At 45.6% G+C, this 12929-nt stretch overlaps 1 protein-coding gene across 2 annotated transcripts in view; it reads right to left on the bottom strand.

Annotated features, from left to right (window-relative positions):
- LOC137801677 (ephrin type-B receptor 1-B) overlaps positions 1-12929 on the bottom strand; it is a 131998-nt gene that overhangs the window by 71493 nt on the left and 47576 nt on the right. For both annotated transcript variants that reach the window (XM_068599028.1, XM_068599036.1), the window contains exon 3: positions 1602-2283. In XM_068599028.1, coding sequence (XP_068455129.1) covers positions 1602-2283 — 682 coding nt within the window. The remainder of the gene's footprint in view (positions 1-1601; positions 2284-12929) is intronic.

The following is a 12929-nucleotide window of genomic DNA, read 5'->3' as shown; positions in this document are numbered from 1 at the left end:
GAGAGAGGACGTCTTGTGGAGAAACGCTGGACAACGACGGACGTGGATTATCATACAGGCAACTTCACAGAACAAAAAGTATTAATCCATAAAAAATGTTGAGGCGTTAGAGGTCAGGAGAGGTCGTTTTAGAACTCCTGAACTTAACTTCCTCAAATATTGAACCTGCACACACTGCTTTAATAGGCATTATCATCTGTTTGTAGATCACAGAATGTTTAAGAACTAGAAGGCTCATATTTATGTAAAACAAGTTGGGATTAAAACAATAAACCGTTGGTCAGATGGCCACTTGAATTAATATGAAAAAACATAAGCAGAGACTCTTTCTGATTGTGTATCATGAACATAGACTCACATGTCGCACCATAAGATCCTGTTTGTTGTTTTTTCATCAGTTTAAAATGTTTTATTGCAAAAAGCGACGCTGCAGTTCAAATGTCACGCAGTTAGAACAACGACCGGCGGCACGAACACGACAGCGTGCCATCTTTAAACTATTAGTATGCAAATAATGCACTTTATTTCTAGGTGTGGGTTAGTACAGACAGCTGCTTTAATGTATATTCCTCTAAAACAAATGATAACATTCATAAAAACAAATCTGCCAACAATGTAAAGATGAAGTTACATTAACGAGCGAACAAAAGACAACCAACTTTGACTTTGTCATCTTCATCTGAAAGTCATGTGTGTGAGTCGGTGTGTGTGTGTGTGTGTGTGTGTGTGTGTGTGTGTTTTGCGTAGGACATCGAGCAGTGTGAGGAGGATGAAGTTAAAGCGGTCACACACAGTGTGTTGTGTAGATATGTGCACTCTCATATCTGCTTTCTGATCAGAGCAGATGTGCATCAATCAATCTTATCTGAGCCTCACACACTCTGAGCCGAACCTCCAGAGCTCAGCGACCAGCACCGAGAGCCCCGAGCCACTCGGGGAACCATTACACACCCTGAGCCAGTTTCCTCTTCATGAGTGTGTGTGTGTGTGTGTGTGTGTGTGTGTGTGTGTGTGTGTGTGTGTGTGTGAATAACAGCGCTGAGCGTAAAGGTGCATTAGAGGACAGACAGAAGAAGAGAGAGAAAGTGACAGCTTGAACCGAAACCCAGATTAACCTCGTCTTCATGCGCACGCCATTATCTATTCCTCAGAACTGTGTCTTCGGCGCATCACGCCGAGGCAGAATCAAACCTCTCGCCATCTGTAACGTCGGCAGCGCAGAAGGCTGGCACTCGCTCCGGATTAAGAATCAATGCTAATGTGCCTTTCGAGCACGCCGGAGGTGGATGTGATCAAGGGAGAAGTACGGCACGTCGTGCTCAGCAAAACGCTTGAAACAAAATCAATTCAAACGTTCCAATGATGCGGAAAACCTGTGATCCGAGGTACGCCGGCGCCTTGTTATACGCACGCCCGAAATAGCGCATTTCCTGTCACCTGCCTTCAAGGAAGTGATTTGTTCTATTATGAGTGGTCCCTCGTTAAAAAAAAAAAAAGAGCGTGATGAAAGGCAAAGAGTTTGAAAGCAGGGTCCCTGCATCCATCAGATATCACCTGTCGGATGTTTATGACAGACGTGCGGAGTTCTGCGCATCACTTACCTCGACACACGTTGCCATTGTCGGGTTCAAATCCCGCCTTGCACGTGCAGCTGCCGATGGGCACCATCCACTCTCCGTCCCCGTTGCAGTACAGCTTTATGGGCACGTCCACCTCCTCCGAGTTGGGAATGCAGATCCCTCTGGCGATCACCAGGGAGGTGCTCTCGGCCCCCGTCATGGTCTCCGGGAAGATGGCGAAGTTCTGGACCACGCTCGGGCACTTCTTATAAAACACCCTGACGGACAGCAGGGACATGCAGGCGCCGTAGTCCTGGAAGGCCAGGTAGAAGCCGTTTTTGGACAACGGGCCGAAGCTGCGCACCTCCGTGTTGACCTTCATCAGCCGGCCGCCGAAGTCCACCTGCGAGAAGCTTTCGTCCGCGGCGATGGTGTCCACCTTGAGGTACGGCGCCTCCATCCAGAAGGCGGTGCCCTTCGTGGCGATGACGGCGTCGGTTTCGTAGTAATACAGGTTGAACGTCTCCTTGCAGGAGCCGGGCACGTTGGGGATGGAGCTGCAGTCGCGCACGGTGAAGCGGATCTCCACGTAGATGCGCTGCGCGCCGCGCCGATCGATGAAGGTGGTGAGGAGCCAGTTGTTCTGACTCGGCTCGAAGACGTTGCACACCTGGTAGGTCCTGATCGTGTTGAGGTTTTCATCGTAGCCGCTCACTTCCTCCCACTGCAGCGGGAGAAGGACAGAGGAGAGTGCACATGGTTGATTAGTAATCACGGCGGTGAGGCTGGGCCGCGTTCTCATTTTTTGATAGAGAATGCTAATATTGGCTGAGCCACGGAGCATTTGTACACATATCAGTAATCTCCCTAAGGCACTAAAGTTCAGTCTACTTCCTGGATTAACAGAAGGGAATCAGCCCGTCGAGCTGTGGGGTTTATTCAGCCATCGAGAATACACACGGCCTCCTTTTTTTGGAATTATACACAATTATTTAAGCTCAGCAACAACAAAAACACCACGTCTCCTTCTCTAAATACGCTCATCTCCTCTCGTGTGTGAGCTGCCAGCGTGATGACTCTGAATGCGATGCTACTTAATACACGCCGAGCTAGACCAGCAGCACAAATGACACGTTTCAAGATTAAGCACTTTTGAATTACAATTAGAACGATGGGGAAAGAGCCGGTGTGCACACAACAAACTCTCTCACACACACACACACACACACACACACACACACACACACACACACACACACACACACACACACACACACACAACCACTGCGGTCCTTTCTTGCAGGTGTGACCCAGAAAGGGTGTTGGATGAGAATCAGAAGCTCCTCAGGGGATTAACTCAGTGGACAAAACCATGATGGAAATGTCCCGTCACCGTTTGGCTGCATCGCTGCGAGAAACAAGATGGCCGCCTTGAAGCTTTCAGGCAAACATTTAAAAACTAAACATTTAAAACTGTCCAGCTGCACAGCTGGTCGGGTTCAAACGTGTAGAGACAGACTACTTGTATTCTAAATGTTATATTTTAATTTGCAAAGCTAATTTAATGCGCAGTGTGTGTGTGTGTGTGTGTGTGTGTGTGTGTGTGTGTGTGTGTGTGTGTTTTCCTTTGACATACAGCTGGAGAGCAGACAAGAGGATGGAAATACAAAGAGAGAATTCATTATGACAGTCACATAAAAGCCACGCTGACTTGAAATTAATATTTTGTGGAGCAGCGAGTGATTTGAAACAGTTTTATTATTATTTATTTTTTTTTTACATTTTCCACTGTCTGTAATAAAACCATTATTTTTACTCCTATTTAAAGAACTGTTGGCACACAGATGCACGTCTCCGATGCACCGATGATGCAAACAGCTGTAGGCCGGGAGGAGTTAATGAGCCGAGTGGGTGGAAGTCCACTTAGGAAATGTATGCTCACAAGAAACATGAACTACTTCTTCTGACCTTTAAAGCCCCGGCTGCTCCATTAAGACCTGCAGGTGGAGACGCTCCTCACGCAGCCCCGAAGACCAGTTACACCACGGAAAGGATTATTCAGAAATATCGTCGGGTGAGTCAGTGAATGAATGAGCATCATCGATAAACATGGCGGTCCATCGCATGTAGGGTTTGAAACCAAAACAATGAAGATGATGCAAGTATTCATATGTCCATGCTGCATGGAGGAGAAACAGGAAGGTTTGGGTCAGATGTGCAGGGCGGGTGAGGGGGAGGAGACAGTGACACTGCTGACATGATGAACGAGTTTACAGGAATCTCAGGCGCAAATTAAAGCTTTTTTTTCCAGCGCTCCTCCCTCAGCGGCCACTCGGCTGGACTCTCCTCACCTCTCCTCTCTCCTTCTGCTCTCCTCCCTCGTCTCTGCTCTGTAATGACCATTCATCAGCATTACAGCGACCTGTCCCTTCCAGCGCTGCCGGTTCATTAATACAGCCGGCCCGAGGCTCCTCTGCACCCCTCTGCTCCCGGCTGCAGGGTGGGGTGTGGCGGGGGGAGGGGGGTCCTCTCCGCCCCCCCGTCTCGCCAAATGACCACCATCCTTCACGCCAAAGACAGGCCCGAGGCGTCTCCGATAATGCCCGTCTGAAATCTGTCCCGATATTCATTGGCTCATATAATAATGAACCGCAATCTCTTCCCTTTATTTGCTCCTCAGTAGAAAGTCGGTGAGGCGTCGCCATCGTGTCAAAGACAAAGGAAACTAAACAGGTGCATCAGTTACTGAGCAGAAATCAAACTTTCACATCCCTCCAGCGCTTTGTATTCAGCTGCTATTCACGCATGTGTGTGTGTGTGTGTGTGTGTGTGTGTGTGTGTGTGTGTGTGTGTGTGCAGCGATCGTGCTGTTTATAATTTGATGGTTTACCGACCACATATTGATTTGCTGGCTGTTGTTTTGCTGCTGAGGAGCTCGAGGCTACGCGGCACATTCCTGCTTCTGCAGGTCCAAAACATTTAATTACTCAATTAGTATTAACGTGGGTATGAGTTCTTAAGCATTGTTATCATTCCAGCGACGTGGACACGCGTGTGACACGTGTGTGACACGTGTGTTTAAGAAGCAACGCTCTGCACGGCAGCAGCAGCTCGGCCTGCAGTCACATCAATACTCCCGCCGAGGTTTCCCATTTCTATTCCTTTGCTCTTTCTTTTACATCATTTAAATCAAATCTGTCTGCAGCATCTCTGTGACCTTGCCAAAGGAGCGAGGAGGCATCGTCACCTGTCACCTCACTGATAATGGAATTCCCCCCGGTCCTTGCATCCATTCGCTCTTCAAGGATCTGCGTTTAATTCAGCACTGTTAGTCCTGCACTGCGTATATATTTAGTCCATGCACTGTGGATGTGAGCGAACATGCGTGTGTTATTCATACATCGGCTCCAGGTGAACAAGGAGAGGAGGACAGTGTGATCTCTAAGCTGCTCAGGCCTCTTCTGGACGACCTCAACACGCGTTCTTCCTGCTGGAGAAGCCATTTTAAGTTCAGATGTTAAGAGATAATGTTCTCTGCCAGGTAGGAAACCACAGAGGAATAGCAGGAAAGAGGTAAAAAAATAACATGAGTACAGTTGGAAGAGACATTAAACGGATGAACATCACTTCCCAGAGTCTTTCATGTCGGCAGCTCTCACCTAAACAGTTTCACTCTCCACATTTCTGCATCGCCGTGTTTATGTTTTATCATTACCGATCTCACTGAACACAAACTGTCTCGCTGATGAAAGAACAGACAAATATGGAGAGCCTCTGTACACAACATTTATTTGTACGCCAAACAACCCACCGGCTCGTCTCTAATAGCTTTCCTTTTGCCAGTAATACAGGAGACTCTTCCCTAGCCCTGATTGTGGAGTGGGGCCATTGTGTGTGTGTGTGTCATTATGGCTTCACTGTTTTACGGGCAGCAGCGAGGAGATGGAGGAGCTATGGATTCACAGAGCACTTAATGTTTGTTTTAATGACCAGTCACAGCCAGCTGAGCTGGAAGCTGAGCGAAGAGAGAGGGCGGCGGGAGGAAAAGGACAGAGTGATGGATAAAAGGGAAACGCAAGGAATCAAAGAGGAGAGAGGTAATATATTCAAGCTGATGTTCCCCTTCGCACAGCCTCAGCTCACTGCCATCAAGCCATCAATACTCGGCCCTCATAAAAGGCCATTCATCACATTGATCTCCTGCCATTACCTTCAGAGGCTAGAATAACACAGTGCTGCTCTACCGCAGGACCACAGCATCCAGCGGTGAGCTCACAGGGCCGAGAGCAACTTATCAGAACATGGATGTAACACCTGTGGACCGAAACGGGGCAAATGGACTCGGCTAATGAGATGTGTTGAGGAGGCACATGCTGCAGGACTCGAGTCAGGCTTCACACAGATACTACAGAATAGTACAAAAGGTTACGAACACCGCCGTCATCTCTTTTCAGGAACCTTTTTAGGACCGAATGCATTTCCCTCGCTTTTCAACTGCAGGAACCGAGACCTTGATGCAGCTCCTGAGACACGATTCATGTCGCTGCTCTGGGGATGCAGAGCTGAGCATGTCCATGAGAGCCAGACTAAAGTAGGCAACACTCAGCAGAAGTGTTGAGCCTTTTCCTTCTCCATGTTTTTGGAGTGCAGACTGTTCATTTCCAGGACTAAAGTAAGAGCAATGCGACTTCTGATCCGACGCACTGTAACTCTACTCTCAATCATACAAACCAGCCAAAACACTTGGCAGCCACAGGTCTGGTTGTGGCTCTTCACTACACACTTAAAGATGGGTCTCGACTACTTTAAGCTCATAATTTAATGGGAGCCGCAGAGCGAGAAGCATCTACAGGCTGATCTTTAACTTCCAGCCATCGGTCTGATTCTCAGTAATCGATCTGATTCCTGCTAACTGGCTGCTTTTAATCCACCAGCAGCACTTAATTCAGCTACATGTGAACACAGGTGCATGACAAGCTTCTCAGACGATTTCCACATGTAAAGCTCAAAGGTCTACACGATGCCGTCACAGATAGACGAGTGCTTGGAAACTCCCATCATTCAGTCTGACGATGGCTTTTCCAGAGGACCCAGTGCAGGATGTCGTTGACGGTGGACAACAAGGTAACGGCTCCACCGCGTCATGTTCCCCTCAACGCCGTCCACGCTCAGCTGCTGCCGTTCACTGAATGATTTGTTCCCCTTTTCCGCTGAAGAGCTGAACTTTGAGCGTCGCCTTCACAGGGACGGTCAGTTGCTTTGTTCCTGTGTAACGTCTCCAAAGAGGACTGGTGTGTTTGTGTGGTGTTGCTGCCAGCATCGCTGTGTCTGGGATGAGATGGCTGACACATTTGTGAACACTTTCCCCTCAAGACTTGTCTGTTCATCTATCAGTGGGACTGAAACATGTGGGTGGAGGCAAGCAGGAGATTGCTTTTCATACTACAAGCTTAGGCTGAATATTTCAATAATGAACCTATTTGTTATTCATGGCAACAGAACATTGTACCGAGGCAGGGAGAGTATACCCTCATAGAATCAATTTTTTAAATAATTAGGCATGAATAAATCAGCATTTAAAGAGCCGGCTTTTGATGAAATAAAAAAAGAGGGAAAGAAAAGCAGAAGGAAGGGAAGGGAAGGGCGCACATGGAGGTGAAACTCACGTCGACATGTTTGCAAAGGCCAAGGTCTCAGAAGGACAGCAGATTACAGCCCGACATGAAAAGCTGAGATGGGGATTGAACTCTTTCTGCCCCCGCTGAAAGATGTTCATCTCATATTTTTTGCAAAGCTCAGACAGTTTTTTCTTTCTTTCAAGGGCTTCCTCTGACTTACTGAGGATATTTGAATTTCAACCTTTGGGTGTGTTCTTTGAAGTCAAAAGAGCGGATTTGTCGTGTAAAGCAACAGTTGCTTTGCTTTGGCAACAATAACTGCAGCTTTGTTTACTCACATCCTCTTACACGCTGACACATGCTGGTCTCGTGAATCCACCTTTTCTGGAAGCTGCTCCTCACACACACACACACACACACACACACACACACACACACACAGTCAAACTCGGGCCTCTAAAATATGCGGTGGCATGATTGCTATTATCATTTCTGATCAGCTGTGTTATTGAACGAGCACCGCTCACACCGGACCGGTTGCAGGGGAATGATTATTTTGCGCGGCATCTGTGGCCTGGTTCCGCCCGGCTGGACGTGATGGATGGGGAGGAAATGGCGATGTCTGAAACACTCCCCGTCCTGCCAGATCCCGGCCGCTCTGTAATTACAGTCCCACAGTTTGACTGAGCCCCAATAAAACTCTGTCTGTCTGCACCCCGATGAAGACGAGCTGCCGGACCACGCCCGTTCCCCCCCGATCAATACATCCACTGAGCTCTGAGGCGACGGAGCCGCTGCCGGTGTCGCTGAGAGAAACTAAAACTCTCCAGGATGAGTTCAGGATGAGAAATACGCCGCGTGGACACATTATCTGCACGTTGGTCTCCGTGCTGCCAGACGTCTTTGATGCGACTTTAGTTCTCAGATCTGAAGCACGACGCGGCGTCACGCTGCGCGTTCAGGTGAACAATCCTCTCAGGCGCCGCCGTCCTGCATTCTCCAACCAACTTTTGTAATATCATTATTAAAACTTGTATTCTCAATTACGAGCCGGTTGCTTTGAAGCGGAGCCGACTGGAGACGCTTTTAGATTCAGCTGCTGGTGAACAGATCCTCCATAAATAAATATATATATATATATATATATATATATATATATATATATATATATATATATATATATAGATATTTATATCTATATATATATATATATATATATATATAGATATAAATATATATATATATAGATATAAATATATATATATATATATATATATATATATATATTCAAGATAGTTTGATTGTCAGACACACAGATAACAGACAGTTACTTCTCCTTACACACAGAATACAATCTTAAAGTAAATTAGATTTAAGAATACAACAAAACATAGCTAGAAATGCTATTCATAGCTATGTTATGCTAATATTGTCGTAGAAGTGACTGTATGACTCAGTGAGAATGAACACAAATGCTCTTTCAGTCAAGAAGAATGACATTTAAATGTTAAACGCAGGCAATTTAGATTTTAAATTCCTATAGATTTAAAATATGAAGATCGCGTTATGACGGATGGGGGAGCTTCTGTAAGGTTAGTTGATGGAACAGGGAAAGCAGAAACAAGTGAATTATACTGATATTTAAAATATAAATCATGACCACTGGACTCTTGTTCAATACACTCGAACACTGTTTCACCATTAAAACACATCACAATGAACGGTGATGGTTGAATTACGGCTGATCCAATAAATTAGACTCTAAATTCTCTAAACTATTTTACTGCACATTTACACACAAACATGTTCTACAATAGAAGGAATTTTAATTGTCAGTATTCTCCAATTATGCATTGTGTTGCTAATAAATAGTAAAGTGGTCATTTGTGCAGACCTGTGTGAAGTAAAATAGTTTCAGATGTTTACACAATTATCATATAACGCCCAAATGAGCCTAAAAATAAACCAGAACAAGTGTAGGAAGGCTTCATTCACTCACCAAGCATTAAAAAGGACACGACAAGGTGAATTGTGTTGAGGCGACATGACCCGGTCACTAAAGTACGGTCAGATCAACCTCATGGATCTGCTGAGCAGGACCACAGAGGACGACGTGATGGTCCATCACTGTGCGTCTGCACTGAAAGTGGAGGAGAGCCCACGCACCAGCAGGTACGCCAAGAGGAAAAAACAGAAACTTCCACGAGTGCAGGACGAAGGACAGGAGAGGGAGATAAATCCACAGATGGAGCAGACATTAAAAAAAGAGTTTAAATTATTCAGAGTGGGTGAGAGGTATATAAATGATGAACACACACGGAGTGTATGAACAAGGGATGGAGGGAGGAGGAGAGCGGAAAGGGAAAGAAAGAATGAAAGCTGTCGCTCTGCAGGAAGTCAGCGAGGAAAGGAGGCAAGGTACCAAGGCTTTAGGGTGCAGGAGGCCCCACCCTGTGTGTGTGTGTGTGTGTGTGTGTGTGTGTGTGTGTGTGTGTGTGTGTGTGTGTGTGAGTCAGGTAACGATAGAGCAGAGAGTGTGAGCTCATAGACAGTTGAGCTGGAGGAAAGAAGAGCAGGTATACAGGTGATAGAAACACACACACACACACACACACACACACACACACACACACACACACACACACACACACACAGTCAGCCTCCAGCTGCTCCTTCGCACGCCTCCAAATTCATACCAAATTAAAGATGGACCCATTTTCTCCATCTTTTTCCCCTCATTCTATCACTTTGTTCTTTTATTTATCTCTGACGAAAAAAATTGTGCTCGGCTCCTAATACATCCAAGAGAATTCCTGTGTGAAATATGGAAGAGGGAGATTCACAGGAAGGAAATAAATATTTAAGGTATCGTCACATGTTATTTCATTTCAAAGAGGCTAGTAAAAAAAAATAAAAATTAGGAAAAGAAAGGTGAAAAAGAAATGATGCAGCCTTTAGCTTTAGCTTTAGCGTGTAGCTGTGTGTGTAGCTGTGTGTGTGTGTGTGTGTGTGTGTGTGTGTGTGTTTCACATGCTGCTCTGCTGCTGAAGCTGCAAACAACAATACAAACGTTCAGAGATAAAATATGGGTCGCACAATATTTGCAATTGTTTGCTGGTAGAAATGTTTGATTATGAATATCTCACTATCATTCATAAACACTTCATTCCTCATTAATAAGCTTGGGTTTCATACTTTATAAATGATTGATCACCTCATTTGTAAATGAAGTACTAGATGATTAATACAATCATTGTAAAGTGTTAGTAAATGATACAAAACATGCTGCAATTCATGATTATTTCAGTAGTTATTACTTATTTAAGTATTAGTTAAGCATGTTCTGTGATCTAATCTGAAGTGACGTCTATCTATGCTTTATGACGCATTAATAAATGTCCTGATTAATTCAGTAGTTACTAATATTAGTTAAGTATGTTCTGTCTCTCTCCTTCCTCTTCTTCACTTTCCTCATTTTACTTTTCTCTCCTGTTCCCTGAAGCCCGTTGAGCCTCCGTCCATCCGTCCATCCGCCCGTCTGGATATGAATAATTGAGGTGTATTGAGTCTGCTCAGCAGATGGTGAGATGGCTGTTATGGATCTATCTGCTCTTTAGGAATCGCTGAGTGTCTGCTGACACCTGTCCAGTTAAGGCCCACAGGAGCTTTGGCTGAAGCGCAGGCCGGGCGCGCCCCAAAACCCATCCGGCAGCACCTGCTCTGCTGCACGCTCGCATCATGCAGGTGCACCAGCGGAGCCGGACGACTCAAAATATGCACGAGCACACACAGAGTCCTCATGTGGAAACACAAAGGGAGTGAATTCAAACAAACTCGTCGTCCGTTCTGTCTGCATCCCTCGTTTTATTCAACCAAATGATGGGTGGAGGTTCTCTAAAACACCACCAGCTTCCTGCCGGCTCCACATGCCTCTTCCTGTCCGCCAGCGTTTATCCTCCACAGCCCTCTCTCCGCTCACTTAGCCGACTCTTGATCCCTCGTACATCCCCAAGCCCCTTATAACCACAGCAGCCTGCTCCATTTCTACGCGCCTGACAGCACCGGAGGCTCCGTCAGCGCCGCCCCGCCGACCCGCCGGCCCCCCGGGCCCCCGAGGCGCTCACCTTAAAGCCCAAACTCTGTGTGTGACCTCTCGGAGTCACTCGAGTTAACCCCGGCGCTCATTCACAGGCACAAGCGCAGCTGGATGCTGCGATTCTGCCGGGCTGCTTTTTGTTTGTTGTTGGTTCGGTTCACACACGATCTCTGACTCTCGCTCCAGTTTCTGCGTATCGTCGCCGTCCTTCACGCCGCGCTGCTGAACCCGCGACCCGTTTCAGCTGCTCGGCCGGCGCTCCTGGTTTTTAGTCCCAGCTCCTCTCGGCCGCCTCGCTCTCTTCGTCACTCTGAAACTCCCATAATCCCGTCTGCTCCCTCTCAAACGTATGGAAGCCCATTTATGACACACACACAAACAAAAAGTCTGAAATATGACAACAAAAAAGTGTGAAAAAAAAGTATGACCAAAAAAAGTCCTATGACCAAAAAGGTATGACAAAAAAATAACCTATTCATGATTTTTTTTGTCACAAAAAAATCATAATCATGACAACAAAAAAAATATATGACCAAAAAAAGTCATGATTTTTTTTTTGTCACAAAGACATCATTTAATAAAGAAATCATAATTAAAAAAAGTATGAGAAAAAAACGTCCTAATTATGATTTTTGTTGTTGTCACAATTGTGACTTTCTTTTTTTTGTGGCGGAAATGGACTTACACACGAATTAAAGCATTTTTTCAGTCATCCATGTTTTCTTTTAGGGGTTCAGTGAAATCTGTTTGGGCCTCTAAACATCTCCAGTTAAAACTTATTACGTTGTCATCACTGTAATGGTGAAGAAGAGAGAAAAGCTCATAAAATATGACAGGAGAGACGTATAGATTAATATATGGGAGCGTATGGGCTGACCGCTGACTCTTCATGTGCCTTCATGGTTCTGGTATCTATACAGTTCCCTGTGGGACGCCGCAGCGCTTCAGGCTAGTTAACATCACGAGGCTCACAGCATCTCTTCTCCTTCACTTTCAAACACACACAGCCTTCCTCTTCCTCTTCCTCTTCCTCTCAATTCACTCTCCTTTCCTCATGAAATCCTTTAAATGTTGAGCTGCAACACTGTGAAGCGTCACCGTCCTGCACACAGACGACTGAGACAACAGCAGGAAACCAGATAACTTCACTACGTCCACCACAAAGTAATCAGATTACTGCCTTTCCTCCACGTCTCAACAGATGTTGTTTAATTGTATTTAACTTAGCGTAGTAATGCCGTTTGGACGGTGAAGACAGCGGCTTCGCAGTGGGAGGAGTTTGTGTTGTTTTTACACCAAACACAAACAAAACGTGCAATTGTTGAACTTTTTAATTACTTTAAGTTTCACTTCAAGACCGACCGTTCATCTACGTTTAGCTGCAAGTGCATATATTTAATTCCACCTCTCTGCAGCGTATGCAATGCATATTACAATACATGAGTATCTCCACCCACAGCTTGAAATCAGGTATATTGAGACCTGAAAGAATAAAAACATATTCTAGTAGAAACCTGAAAATTAGCAAATATGTCCCTTTGAAGAAATGTTCTTTGAACCGATTAACCTGATGAAGAAACCCATGTTTTGGTGTATTTATGTATTAATTCTTTCCTATTTCTGTTCCCTGTTCGGCAGGTGTCTCCTGATTTTAAT

This window comes from Clinocottus analis, unplaced genomic scaffold, assembly GCF_023055335.1.
Source record: "Clinocottus analis isolate CAN_PGR_092001 unplaced genomic scaffold, fCliAna1.0.p SCAF_11, whole genome shotgun sequence".
NCBI classification, from domain to species: Eukaryota; Metazoa; Chordata; class Actinopteri; order Perciformes; family Cottidae; genus Clinocottus; species Clinocottus analis.
Note: the sequence above shows the minus strand (reverse complement) of the source record. Positions and strands in the feature narration are given on the sequence as shown.